General features: G+C 48.7%; 4 protein-coding genes across 4 annotated transcripts; 1 reads left to right on the forward strand and 3 right to left on the reverse strand.

Moving 5' to 3' along the window:
- Positions 1 to 58: 58 nt before the first annotated feature.
- BKA55DRAFT_242384 (uncharacterized protein) lies at positions 59 to 587 on the forward strand. Its single transcript, XM_046185317.1, has one exon. The coding sequence runs from the start codon at positions 211 to 213 to the stop codon at positions 484 to 486; it is 276 nt and encodes a 91-aa protein (XP_046053966.1). The 5' UTR covers positions 59 to 210; the 3' UTR covers positions 487 to 587.
- A 425-nt stretch (positions 588 to 1,012) lies between these two features.
- On the reverse strand, positions 1,013 to 4,148 carry BKA55DRAFT_242423 (uncharacterized protein). The gene is made up of 7 exons (XM_046185318.1): positions 3,608 to 4,148; positions 3,486 to 3,539; positions 2,800 to 3,412; positions 2,539 to 2,744; positions 1,737 to 2,490; positions 1,539 to 1,688; positions 1,013 to 1,469 (listed from the first exon to the last, which is right to left on the reverse strand). Exons 1-7 carry the CDS (start codon positions 3,863 to 3,865, stop codon positions 1,192 to 1,194), a joined length of 2,313 nt encoding a protein of 770 aa, XP_046053967.1. The 5' UTR covers positions 3,866 to 4,148; the 3' UTR covers positions 1,013 to 1,191.
- A 605-nt stretch (positions 4,149 to 4,753) lies between these two features.
- On the reverse strand, positions 4,754 to 5,163 carry BKA55DRAFT_558255 (uncharacterized protein). The gene has a single exon (XM_046191857.1). The coding sequence runs from the start codon at positions 5,119 to 5,121 to the stop codon at positions 4,924 to 4,926; it is 198 nt and encodes a 65-aa protein (XP_046053968.1). The 5' UTR covers positions 5,122 to 5,163; the 3' UTR covers positions 4,754 to 4,923.
- A 1,517-nt stretch (positions 5,164 to 6,680) lies between these two features.
- On the reverse strand, positions 6,681 to 8,854 carry BKA55DRAFT_502097 (uncharacterized protein; the record flags this gene model as incomplete). The annotated part of the gene is made up of 2 exons (XM_046186895.1): positions 6,681 to 8,145; positions 8,214 to 8,854. The coding sequence occupies 2 exons, from the start codon at positions 8,852 to 8,854 to the stop codon at positions 6,681 to 6,683; spliced, it is 2,106 nt and encodes a 701-aa protein (XP_046053969.1).
- Between the last annotated feature and the right edge of the window lie 5,363 nt (positions 8,855 to 14,217).

The following is a 14,217-nucleotide window of genomic DNA, read 5'->3' on the forward strand; positions in this document are numbered from 1 at the left end:
ACAGCGTACAGGGGTCTTTCCCTACTTACATCACCGTCATCACCAACATTATCATACGCCCGACTGTATCTGAGCTTTCTTTTCCTTCTTCTCACGGCTATACCCCTGTTACGGAACTCAGGCATGTTGGCATAAGCGATAATATGCACTGCAAGGCGGATATTATTCTTAGTATTGTTTATTCTGGGCTACAACGGGCATAGTACACCAATGGTCTCGTCGATCATTTTATTTTGTTTTTTATGGGAAGATGAGGCATTTCTTTTTGTTTCTGCTTTTCGGGGTTTGCTTACGTGTTTTTGCATGGCGCTGCGTACAAAGAGGACTGGTGAAACGGCTGATGATATGTCGAGCACAGAACATGCACGATACTTGAGCATTTATCATGTACGAAAGACATCAAGTTTGGTGTCTGATGAGAACAGAGGGCATAAGGCTCGCTGCATTTGTCTAGTCTACATTACTCACTGGAGTGGAATAGCATAGAATTTCAATCAAGTTACTTGATTAGCATCATGTCGCCATCTCGACCAGTGGATTACCACACGGGAAGGCGGCGCTTACTGATATATATCCTGTGATACGTGGGTCTGATGCCGAACTGGCTCCCGTGGAAGTGATTTGAGTGCTATGAACATAAGACATCATAGTTTTCCATCTTGTGTATGCTAGCAATGTTGATCCTCTACTCGTGGGAATGCTCCGTACGAAGTGATCCGGAAGTAGCCCAAGCCCAATTTTATCAACGAGCAGTGACGAAAAAAAAGAGGTTATGCAACCATACCATGCATGTATTGCATGAACCATCAGTCGTTCGTGTTCGAAAAGTGCCATGTGTGAAGATCGAGATACAATAGTAACTATCCTATAGCCATAGCATTTGAAAATGCCTGCCTGTTTATATAACTGCGGCTCTAACCTATCACATATAACAACAGGCCATCACATGTAAGGAGCAAGAGCCAGATTGAACAAGCGCAAAAAAGCACCAAAAACAAACGCGCTCATGTTAGCCACCCAGTTGTTCTACACTAATTTCCAAGCACACGAAGAAACGAACATGCATTAGATACGAGACGCCATGCAACATAAAAACAGGCAACATGGATAAATATAAACACCCTTCTCCGCCTCTTCCAACAAGCTTTACATATTAAGCCCTAAACCAACATGAGGCGCTTACATACAATTTTAATCCTCGTCAAAGATTTGCAGCGTGTTTTGCAGGATCGTGTCGATGGCCTTAATCTGCCAGCCCGCATCTGCAATGGCGGTGCTGGGATCAGTGCCCATGAGTGTCGGGCCAAAAATGACGGCTAGGTTGTGGCAGTTCATGCGGTTGTTGTGGCTGTTGTCCATGACTCTCCAGAGGTGAAGAGTGAGAGCACGCAGTGTAGCATAGTTGGGATCAGGAAGGCTGTTGATGATCGCGTGAATCGAGTCGCGACGTACTGTATCGTCTTCTTGCTCTGTGCATATCAGTCAGTATTTGCCAAGTAGAGGGAGACACATAAAAGGAAGGGGCCTGAGCGACGTACTGGCAGCAGTGATAAAGCTATCATGATACTCGAGGGTGAGTAGCGGGTCAGGGAGATCACGGAAAAACTGCTTCAACAGGCCAGTAACACTATTGACGTCATGATAAAAGTTCTCGGGATTCCTAAAGTCGAGAGCAGGGTTGGAAGACTCTGCTATACGATTAGCTCTGGCTTTTCATCGAGCAGAACATGACGTACCTGTGTCGAACATATTCTTTAGTCTTTGTATGTGAGCCATGGACCCAGACTGGCGGTAAATGCCCTCCACATTGAGGCCGTACATATCCACCGCCTGGATGCATTGGTAAACAACCATTGGTACTGCCAAGCCGTCACGTTCATAAAGACGACTTAGTGGCAGGCCGAACATTGGCTTGGCAGGCCCGGAAGGCCCAGGTCCAGGAGGAGGGTGACTAGAAGCTCCATAGGGAGGTGGTGACCGTGTAGCACCTGGAGGTCCTTGACCCGAGTTCACCCCGCTTCCTGAACGTTCATGAGGAGCTTGGCCAGGAACTGGCTGCTGAGGAGGGGAACCGCCAGGCTGGAAGGGCAGAGCACCAAGTTGCGGTGGGCCGGATGAACTGATAGATCCCCCATTACCATATCTTTGACCAGGTGCTTGTTGTTGATTGGGACCCCGGCCGGAAAACTGTTGGCCAGGAGTGCCCTGTTGCACTGGCATGTTCCCTTGACTAAAGCTCCTGTTATGAGGCTGCGAAAAAGGTCGAGGGTCGTCAGTTGGGGGAAATGAAGGATCACCACCAGTAATGCCAGTAATAGGACCAAGGCCAAGGGTGCTAGTTCTCGATCCTGGACCCAGAGGCTGTGGTCCAGAGAAACCGCCTTGGCCTGGGGGCTGTATCTGTGATACCGGTGATTGCACAACAGCTGCGGGTTGTTGGACAGGACCTCCTGGATTATGCTGGCTGCTGGAGCCCGGAGGGTTAAGTGCCTAAAAATCGTGAGTCACAACTCTGATTGCTCGTTGGCAGTCACTTACTGGGTTGCGCTCATATTTGATTTCGCCAGTATTGGGAGGCACACTCCTATGCTGCGCTGTGACATAATCATTTAAGTCCTTGTCGTTGTCAATCGAGGAAGCAGCTTGTCGCAGACTGCGTTGAGAAGAGCTGCCTTGGGCCCCGGGACCCTGAATGGGACTGACACTGAGACCATTGCTTAATAGTAGGCGCTCATTGAAGGAGGCTAAATAACAGATGAGCTGCGGTTGTACGACCAAGAACATAGGGGAAAGACTTACCAAACTTCTGCATCTGCAATGAAATTCCTGCATCAATCTCCTTAATCGAGTCTTGAAGGGCTCGAATGGCTTCTGGGCGTGTTGTTGAAACAAGTTGAGCCTTCTCAGCTTGCAACGCCTGGACGTGCCCGTGGTAGGTGGAATCAGCTGCTTGGACCTTCTTCAACAGCTCACCCTCATGCTGTTGTGCTGACTTGTGTCCCTTGAGACCAAACATTTTGCCGCTCTGGCGCGACTCGCCGGTCTTGACTCGCTCGTAATCCTCAGCAAGAGAGTCGTACTTGGCCTTGCTCTTACGCATAGCCTGCTCCATCTCTGCTACTTTGTTCTCAGCGGACAAGCCGTTTTGCTTCCATGACTTGCGGCTGCGCTCGGCAACACCAGCGAGCTCCATAAGCTCATCGTGCATTTGGTGTAGCTCTTTGGCAAACTCGATTCCATTTTCAGCCATGCGTTCGTGGGTGCTTGCCATAGCTTCGTATGCGTTACCGAAGGTGCCCTGGCGGTGATCGGGTCGGCGCATGACCTCCTGGGTGGTGCGGGTGAGTTTCCTGATGCCATTGGCATGGTCTTCTTCGAGACTAGATCGTTTCTTGAGGAACAATGCAAATTCCTGCGAATCTAAGTCAGCAAACCGGGTCACGGCAGTAGTTGGGAAGCTGATCAAAAGCCAGACACTCGCTCACCTTTGCTGAAGCTATACTCTGTTTGAGGCGATTCAGGAGCGTGACAATGCCAATCTATTGAATGCAGTTAGACCATTATCCAGGCATCATGCATCTTGTTCTTTGTCTGGGATAGGTTGTACCTCGGAAGACAAAACGTCCGAAACTTGTTTGAGCTGTTCGGAATTCACTCCGGATGGACCTGATGTTTGCGTAGGCGATGTAGTGTCGGCGTCGGATTTCTGGTCTTTGTTTATGACGTCGTCAACTGCAGCACCGCCGTGATCTGATGGGGGGCCCTGAGGGCTCACGGGGATATTGCCCAAGGACATGCTGCCGGATCGGTCGCGCTCCTGTGAAGGAGAGAATGCGTCGTTCGCCGACGGATGGTATTCGTTCATGATGCCGATGTCAATTTGGGAAAATGTCCCACAAAATTATTCAGTAAAGAATGCCGGGGACTGTCCAAGTTGTTTGTTTGAGTCAGACTTCGTTGAAGTGGACGCTCACATTCCTCGAGCTGGTCAGGTCGTGCAGTAGAGATTGGGCAGGAACTGTTCCGTCGCAGATTAAGGTAGGATCAGTGAATTGGAGCGCAATAAGCACTGTGACAATCGCGGGGGAAAAGTTAAAAGAGATTTGCGTCGAGGCGACAACAGTGATGGTAACGTTGAGAAGCTGTTGGTGAAAGAAGCCTTGTGTTCCTGTTCTGATGGGGAGAGCTTCGCAATCCGCAGCGGGGGGGGTCAATGATTCGGTGCCAGGTACTGACTGGGCCGATTTGTCGTCGAGGCAGCACGGTCTTTCGGAAATGACGAACAGCGGGGAGGCACAACGACGACACAGGCGAATACGCGCCCGTATAAGGAGAGATGAGGAGAACTGATTGAGCCGAATTAGAGAGGCAAATATACCTCGAAGATGCAAGATGCAAATGCAATGCAAATGGAATTGGAAATGGAGACGAGATGGAGATGAATATGGAGATCGCTTGGCCGGTGGGGAGGGAATGGAAAGGAAACAGACTGACTGCCTGTACAGGTAAGGTAAGGCAGCAGACGGATTGGATGGAACCACAAATTGGGCTGATTGTGGCTGAGCCTACCTATTTCTTGTCCCCTCGGGTTTCAAGGCAAGAACGCCACCAACTAAGTCTCTTGGGGCAGTTCTTTAGCGTCGTTAGGGGTCTTTCACACGCCTCCAGGGGACGAGGGGACGGGACCCTTTATTTGGTGGCTACCTCTCTTTTAGCTCGATAAACCCGATCTTGACTTCACCCAAAACAAAGACTTGGCATTGTTGATTCGAGCACGCGCAAACATAAGCGCCTCGGCTGCAAGAGCCCGGATGGATTGCTTTACCCCATGATCCTTACAAACTGTGCCTGGAAATCACTATTCTTTCTTACAGGGAATCGCTACTCAGCCAAGACAAGCTCTAGATTGCGAGTGGAGGTATTCTACGTACGTATCCCCGCCCACTCTTTTCGCAACGTGTTTGGCGGCGAGTTGGACAAGTTCAAAAGCCACAACGGCTGACGGCAGTTTTCAAAACGTTGCCTACTATATTCACCTGGCTCTCTGAGTCCTGATATGATATGCATCGTTGCTGACGGGTGGCTATCGTTCCACCCAGGGTTCTTTACCGATTGAACCATGTTCTTCTTTGGTGGCTGCGGGCGCCAGCATTAGTTCGTCTATCAAAGAGCAGCCAATCTCTTGCGCAAATTGTAACCTGCTGCGTAAACCGCAGTGCTATTGCCCTCTGCGGCCGTATGCAGCCATATCTGCAGAGGCGAGACAACGGTTGCGTTGCTTTCTTACTTATATTCATACCCACTAACAGCAACACACATCAACCACAAAAGCTCCAACAGGGTTGATCTGTCATATATGCTTAAAAATGGATGTCCTAGCCTGCCAACAGAGCGTACAACTCTATGAAACTTCCGAGGTTGCTGCTCAGATATAGCTTCTCCTATTTATAACCACTAGTGTTGAAAATCCTCAAGCTAGACTTCGTGTTTCATATGAGATCCTGGCATGTTCTATTCCAGCAGAGGATACGCGCACAAGACTATTGAAAGCCTACTCGAATTGCCGAGACGCCTGTTGCTAAAACAAGACAGAGGATATGCAGCCACAGCCGCAAACAAACAACATTACCCGCATTGGGTGGTTTTGTCCTACGGTCTGAGTCTTTTACAATCACCCTTGTAAAAACACTTGCTACATGTCCACGAAGGAAGAGGATGGTTGTATTCTCCGACAAGCGAATGCACAAGCAAGTCGTGTTTGCCACTCTAACGATGCAACCCCAGGCTTGACAAACAGACCAAACGGATTTCACAATACAGATCAGCCCACCCCAAATATTCGTTATCGCAACACACGGATGTTGGATGCTGGATGGAACAAGGGGCTAGGGTTCGGCGCCAACGTCAGCCCTCCAATGTCAATACCTTACTGCAAGCGTATGTCTGGTGTTACTGGTTAAACGAGTCATCAATCTTCTGCGCTGCTACAGCTTTTGACTTACATCCGCTGGTGCGACAGCATTCTCGATGGCGACTTTGGTGCAAGTTGCCGGAGCCAGATGCCGTTTACGAAACACATGTTATCAGGTGGGTGGTACTATGGCTTGAAGTACCATTGTGATTTATTCGGTCAATCATTCAAATCCTATCTATCAAGCCCGGGGTATATACAGTCATGCACATTCAACCAGGCTACCCGCCCCAGAACTTTCGTAATACTCAGATCCGTACACAAATAGTGTGCAAACGAAGCCCGGAGGCTGATAACCCTCTCATCCTTCTTCTATGATTCTAGGATATCTGCTCTATCAAGACCGATGTCTGGGTATGAGTATGGTCGCAAACAGAGCATCGTATCAAAACGAGCTTGTCTCGCCCCCACCAATATATAAATTAAATACGCGGCCATAATGCAATGCTGATGCTATTGAGAAAATGCTTGAAACTCCAGAAAGAGATAAATCGGTGGAGACTTGCTCTAAGTCGTCCGTGCCCCATGGCTTTTATGCCTGGTATCATGCTGTAAAAGAAATGTGCGTGTTTCAAAACCAAAATTATAAGAGAGTAAGACGTAAAATTGCTTTTTATCGTGAAGCAAAACGGAACGAATAATACGTTGTATCGTTAAGGTAGTTGTGTGGTAGTAAATGTGACGCTGTTGATAAGAGTTGCAAATTCTCTTACTCAGAAGACGAAAGAACCTGTGCTTTTTGTTCAGACCAAGTCGGCGTCGGAATTGGTGCGTACTTGACACCGTCTTGGTCTTCGAGCTCCTTGCGCAAGATCTCAATGGCAAGTTCCCATCGACGCACAAGCTTGGATTTTCGTGCAGTGAATGTGTTGGCCAGTGTTTCTTCCTCCTGGGCCGCTTGAGCATCTAACTCTACAAGCTCCTGTCGATTTCGCTCGAGCAAGGATTCGTACTCGGTCTCTTGTCGGTCGATGAGTTCTTCCATGCGTTTAGTCTGGCGGTCCCTCATGACATTAATTTTGGCTTGATGTGACCTCTCCATGCCATCGCGAATATTGTACTGTTGCCCGAGCTCTCGAAGATCGCGTTCCGTAACCACTCGATGGGGTTGAGAGTCCGAGCCTGGACTTGAGTTCGCACTATTACGTCCCAATCCATCACAGTAAGCTTCCATATGCTTCAGTCGAATCCTGACACTCCGCTCACTCGCTTCCAGAGTGTTTCTTAGGTCCATCTCGGCAGCCACCTGTCGATCCTCCAATTGGCTCACAGTCCTAGCGTGCTCTTCTTTCATTCTCTCTTCGAGCTCGGCGTGTCGCTTCATCATTGACTTTTTCTGCTCGATAAACCGTGCTCTCATATGCTCTCTGCCCTGTTCGGCAAATTCGAGAAACCGTCTAAGCTCTTGCTGATGCATCTCGGCGAGGTTAAAGAAATCGGCATTGTTCCTCGTTCGTTCTTCGGCCTCGAGGCGTTCGGCGGATGCCGCTGCAGCGGCTGCTTCCTGTGCGGCCTTCTCTTCTTCATATTCGGCTAGTTGAGCCTGTTCCTCCCTTCTCCTCCGTTCTATCTCTTGCTCTCCATCACAATTGTTCGGGCACCCAGTATTGGCGTCCCATACACCTCCACATGTGTAACAGAACTGGGCTTTACACCGGCAACTCATGTGTGTACTTCCCTCTTCCAGTGACACCAAGTTCTGGCATTTGTAACACCGTTTCCAGCCAGGTTTGCCCCCTTCCTTGATAACTTGATCTAGTGCCCAATCTTCCGGGCAGTCCTTACCTGTCGGATGTGCGTTATGTTTACACATGAGGCAAACTCTTGTGTTGCATTTGCGGCAAGTGACACTGGAAGGATACTTGGGATCCAGCTTTTGATGTGGTGGGATGAATTCTCCGCATGAAGCGTTGGAACAGAATATCCTTGCCTGCCAGGGTGTGCTGTATTGTATAATGGCCTTCAAGAACTCCTGCTGGGCGTCGCGACTGAGAAGATCCCTCATCACAGATCCCGGCAATGGCTGAGCACAGCATCTCGGCGGCATACTCGATTCGTCGGACATGGCTGTATGAATGAGCGATCTTAGGCAGTTATCGCAATATGTGTGGCCACATGAGATGCTGTGTAATGATTTGGAGCTCTTGAAGTCCGCACGGCAGCTCGCACAGGTCCTATGACGAGAGTCAGCACACTCTGATTTCGTGATACCATGTTAGTCGGAATCCGGGTTAGGACGTACAATATGACCTGGAGTGGCTGCGGGGATGCCTTTTTCTTCCATCGTAATCTGAAGCCCGACCTAACGCTGAAAAGGCTGCGTTTCGTCTTGCCGCTGAATATACTCTGAGCAGTGGCATCGGGCGTTTGTGAGTCCCTGGTAGTTTTTGAGTGGTTGTGATGAGGATCGATCACTGATAGATAGCGATCATACTGGGAAAAGCTCAGATCCTTGGATTGCCGGCCACTGGAAAGCGCTAGATCAGGTGTAGATGGACCAAAGATAGATGAATGTGTGGTCAGAGCGGTGCTTGTGGATCCGCCAGAGAGCATAGAAAATGTTCGAGCATTGTAGACTGTTGAAGCTGACTCGACGCTTGAGGTGATACGCTTATCAGCAACGGGCACACTCGAGATACCGAGGGCGTTCGCCTTGGAAACGAGGTCATCCTCGATCTGGTTCTCCGTTCGACCATCCGGCAATTGGAGTACAGTGATGAAGTAGTCGAGATCGCTTAGCTCGGGAGCTGTGGCACCTGTGTTAGTGTCTGCGCTGTTGTTGACGCCAGTGCTAACGCCTGTGGTGGTCAAAGGCGCTGTTGTGGTGGAGTTGGCCATATCGACAGCGATGCTCGAGCTCTGACGGAGGGCCACGGCGATCATGGTCCGGGAACGGCGACTCTTTAGCCGGTGGAGATGAAAATGTGGCGGTGAGGTTCAGTTCGAGTCGAGTCCGAGGGTATCGCTTTCTCAGTGCATCATTGAGAGAAAAGACGAGGTCCTGGAGGAAAATCTTCGATGGCCAAGTAGGAGTGAGGTGAGGAAAAAGCAACCAAGATTAGTGAAGTTGTCGTGTGGTTGAATTTCTTGTAGGGCGCGGGCGTGGGGTGATGCTGGCGAAATCTTCTGGGATTGGGTGGTTCTGTCTAGATTGACGATTCGATGATGATGGAACAAATCACACAAGACCAGGGAGATCCGACTGCCAACTAATAGGGTTGCGTTGGGTTTTATTGGGCTGTGTTCTGGGGAATTGGCAATGTCTGACAACTCTCTTGGGTTTGAGTCAAATCTTGGAGTATGCAAATCTTGCGCGCGCATTCGACTGAATACCAGTGCCGAGGAGGGAGAATTGTTACCGTCTGGAACGTTGAAGGTCAGTTTCGATTGGAGAGACACGAGTGATGGTGAGGATGTGAGAATGCGCCACGATGAATCCCCACGCAAGAATACGCAGAGATGAAGGGTAAAATGGTCAAACAAATCACCAAAAGAAGAGAAAGATTAATTATGTGAATAAGAAATCCGTACTCGACTATAGAAGTGCAAGAGCTGGTGGGCGCAAAGGTGAGCCGGAGACAATCGCGAACAAGGCCAGGATAGGTGGCCAAGGACAGGATGGGAACGAAAATGGAATCGTCGGGAGTGTGCAGGTTTTGACAGGCAAGCTTCAAACGAAAAGGACAAGATCGAGACCGAGAGAAAAAAGAGGCCGGGATATGATCCTTAATAGTACTTTAATAAAGTCACAGGTGGGAGCGGGAGGGACCCTCCACTTTGGAGGGATATCTGTTCCGAAAAGAGATATCAAAGGTTCAGGCCAAACCGCAATGCGTAAGGTAGAGCAGATCAGAGAGAAGAACAGAGTGGACATCCAATATACAAGGCCGAGCAGGCAAGTCAAGGCAAAGCAAAGAAACAAGCAGGGTTGGTTGATGATGAGTGCTGTTAATAATGGGGAAATAAGACATCAAAAGCCGTGAAGAAACTAATTCTCATGCCTCAAAGGACCTACCAACATGGATACCGACAAATATTTAGATTGGCTATATGACTTACACTGTTGACCTCAGCCCTCTCTTAAGCTGATCTAAAATACATTCATCCTGCTCTTCTATCATACTTTGAATAGAATACTAAGCCGAGTACTATCTACACTACTAACTCGGCTTATACCCTCGATTCTTCGTGATCGGGAGCGGTTGAGGTAATACAAATGTCCAACAATCAATAATCAGCATCCGTCACACTCACAGCCAAGCTGACCCAAGCAAAGAAGCAAAGAAGCAAATATCCAGCCACATCAGTCAAATCAGCTCACGATCCCAGGGCGGGTCCCTCTAATGCCAGGGTTCGGGCTGACAAGGGCGGCAAGACAAAAGACAATGGAGGGGGTCGAGAGGAGGACCAGGGTCCTGGACTCTCTCCTTGCCTGCCATTCACATCATCACATCATCAATGACCCATTCGAAGTCGAGTCTTTCTTGCGAGGCCTCTGACAGAGTGGGGTCGAGCTTGAGGGAGATTCCCTACATTTGACAACTGGAGAAAAAGGGGGTCACGAGAAGAATGTGTATAAGTGGGAATGGAGACACAAACAGGCCTGAGAAATGGAGAACAGAGCGGTAAACAATGTAGGGAGGACGGTGAATCACCCCTGGGAGTATTAGAAAGGTGGTGTTGTCAGTGATGATTCAATTACACGAACATCTTATAGGGAAGCACATTGGGTACTGCGTAGGTGATCAATGGAAAGCCAAAGGGATGAGACAACTGCAGCTGATTCGAACCGCAGGTTGACAGCCAACGCTCACTCACCCAGGCATTTGCAAATTACAGCCCGTTCCTTTCTGTTCCTGTTCTCCCGGCAGTCAGGCGACCTTAGACGCCACAGGCTGAACAGGGGGGCTGCCGAATGAGATAATTGGGGGCACTCGGCCGGGACGGCTCCATTGCCAAGAAGTCCACTACGTATTTCCTCTGTTTAGTTTATTGAGGCGCCTTTCTTATTCCCCTCCTGTTGGTGTTTTGTTGATACGCATGTCGTTTCTTTTGCCAGGAGTCGATTGCTTTTTGCTTTCTTTCTACCGGTGAGTTACGATATGAGAGTGTTCTTCTTTAACGCCACCATCCAAACAACAGGTCACAATTGCATCTGCCGAACCAGAGTCAGTACCTACAGTAGCATTCGTATCTCCAAACCCTTCCAGTTCCAAGCTAGGAGTGCCTTGATCGCCTATCATGACGTAGAGACTTGCAATGTCAATTGCTTAATTGTTCATCTAAACTGCCCTTGTCGATCGTTTTATCTTTGGCACAAGTCATTTGGTACTACGGCGTTTAGCTATTTCACACTCAAAGGCACCGTTGGATTGCCCATATGTAGATCCCTACTACAATAAACTTTTTGGCGAACTCCAATTCAGTCGCTTATTCAGACGAGCTGTGAACTGCTACATGCCAGAGCTGGTATCCTGACTCGATGTTTCGCTCACGATAACCTCCAGACTTTTCTTCTAACACTATTACTATCCCTTCGCCATTATTGAGCTAGGAAATCTTCGATGTATAAAACGTACGACGCGGAGTTCGACCCACCTCGACCATTAAATCACTCCGCAGTTTACTCCCCGAAACGCGGGATAGTCGAATATTAGCTGTGGTATCTGCGAGTGAATTATCAATTTCGATGCCAAGCTCAGACGAGCTGCTTCACGGAAACCGCCGCAATTCAAGGTGGCTTGTAAATGCTTTTTCCCATGATCGTCGCATGTTCGTTTCCCAACCGTCTGTCCGGGCGACCTCGGTTCCGTAATACAACGACTCTGGAGAAATCAAAGAAGCAGTCATATCTCCTGTTTATGGACCGTAGAGGAGGAAGCGGTGAATATCATGCAGATGCAGCCGCAATATGACGAATCTCGGGGTTTTCGATCCATGACTGAAGTTGTGTCAGATGAGAATGTGAATTGTTTGCGACAAACGCAGATCTTGATATCCCTTGACGGCAGATCACCCGCATGTCTCGGGGCGATAACTTCAAAGAATAGATAGCCTTTACGCAAGGGTTCAGTCTTGCTGTTTCGGCAAACTTCTGGATGAGATCGGGTCCGTTCTCAGCTCTTGTTGTCTGGTGAGGGAGTGCCGCAGTTTGTTCTTGTTCAGCTGTTGTGTCGTGTAAGCGAGGTCTGAGACTGGGGCAGTAAGGGAGGTGGCAGATGGATAAGCCAGCGTGAGAATGCATATGGATGTCTGGGACTCGCATCAGAGGCTGCCAGTGTTGTTTCCAAGCCATCCTTGCGCTCAGTAGAGGATAATGTAACTGATGCCAACACTCTTCAACTCGAAGCTGCCTGTGTCGCAAATTCCTTTTCATCAGCCCTTCTGCCCGAACTAGTGATAGCTGCAGATGATGTGCATAATATGCATGCAAGAGGACTAATTAGCACAAGTGTTCTTTTGCCAACCATTCAACGGAATTCTGTGTCAAAAACCGGAAACTCTTCACCTCGCCCCGTAACCATAACATCAAAGTATTCATGCCGCCATACAAACTCTACAAGCATCCCACTTGAGTTTCGTTTCAACAAAGCTTCAGCCTCCAAACCTTCCGCCCGGCCGAGGCATCGGCCGATCAATTAATGGTTAGCTTGATTAGCCTCCAGTAGCTGCCACCACTCTACCAACCAGCGCCATCTGAAGGTAAACGCTCCAAGTCAATTGGCGGGAGCTACGCTCTTGGGTTCCCCGAAGAACAAGCTTACGGGAGCTAAGAAATGCTAACGTTAGTCAATGGCTTACGAGTTTGAACTTTGTGCCATGGTCGAGCTGTTCGAGTCATAAACTTAGCGGGAGAGGTGGTTGAGCCTAAGCACGTTGGCTTCCAATCATGTTGCCAGGACTACAAACGAGAGAATGAGACGAGACCAAAGAGAGTAGCTGAAATGACCATTCAGAAAGTAGGTCTAGTTTAGCTGGACTGTCTAGTGGTAACGTATAGTATGTATCTTGCAACGTTCGGCGGATCCGATTCATTGCTATGTTTCATCCAATACCAACGAATAGACATGTGTAGGTTCAAGACAAGAAATGCCACCGTCGTTCTAATTACGCAGGCCTAAGAACCTTTCGTGGCCACTCAGCATCGCGCTTGAAACGAAGCGCAGTGGTTTCGCCGTCTTTTGACTGTATGGAAATCTAGACTCACTGCTCTGTTATATCCCTACAGGTCGCTTGTCCTTGAACAAAAGCGGGCTGCATGAGTGATCGACGTCGGATCGACGATTCCCGAAGCCAAGATTAGCCGTCATCACCGACAGCTGACCTCTTATTAACCCCCTTGTTATAGCGCATAAGATGCTCAGATGCTCAGCAATGCCTATCTGTTCAATAGTGAACAGGGTGCTTTGGTTGCCCTCAATCTCAAAACTCCACGTATTTGCATTTTTGCATGTAAGGCTCGATGCCGACGTTATGATCAACGCCAATGTCCAAGCGGCCGGTACATGAGGCTCAGGCAGCACATACCAAGGGTCGTGCACTGTTGATCGATGTCTTGACTCATCACCAACGGATGTTGGTTATCTTTTCGTGTCAGCCGGTCACTAGCACATGGATCTCAGCAATACACGCCTCAGCAAGAAAGCTTCTGACATCTAATAATAGTGCCTAAAATAACCAGTCTAAAGACCTATCAAGTTATACTAAGCTTGCCTAAATCTTTTTGTCGCTTAAGATATAGGTCCTACATAATAAGTTTTCTTGCCTCCCCTAGGCACCATTGAGGCAGACAGGGCAGATTAGAAATTATAGGCCAGAGAGAGATCTCGATGCTTGCCAGCATGACCATTGCCAGCTTTGGTAGTTTATTCTATGTGGTTTCATCTATGCGACTTCACGCACTAGCTTGTAGCCAATGCGGCTTAAGGAGCAGAGTCTGTATGGAAATCTCAGACGCAAGTAAGGGACAGGAACAAAAGAAATGCCGAATGTCGGTGTGCCGACATTGCTCTGACGCCTTGCATAAAGAACACATAGTTGAAAGAGACCTATGAACTTCGCCAACTCCGTCGAATATGTGAGTTCTCATCCTAGTCACAAACTATGAAATTACGATCTGGAACATGCATGAACCTCAAAGTCAAAGCAGTTGGGATGTTTCACACACCAGAGGTCTTGTCAAAACTGAATCGTGTAGCCAAACAGTCGTATGAACCCTGATCCATGATTACTGTTCATACGGTTGA

This window comes from Fusarium redolens (assembly GCF_020744475.1).
Source record: "Fusarium redolens strain MPI-CAGE-AT-0023 chromosome Unknown BKA55scaffold_3, whole genome shotgun sequence".
Taxonomy (NCBI): Eukaryota; Fungi; Ascomycota; class Sordariomycetes; order Hypocreales; family Nectriaceae; genus Fusarium; species Fusarium redolens.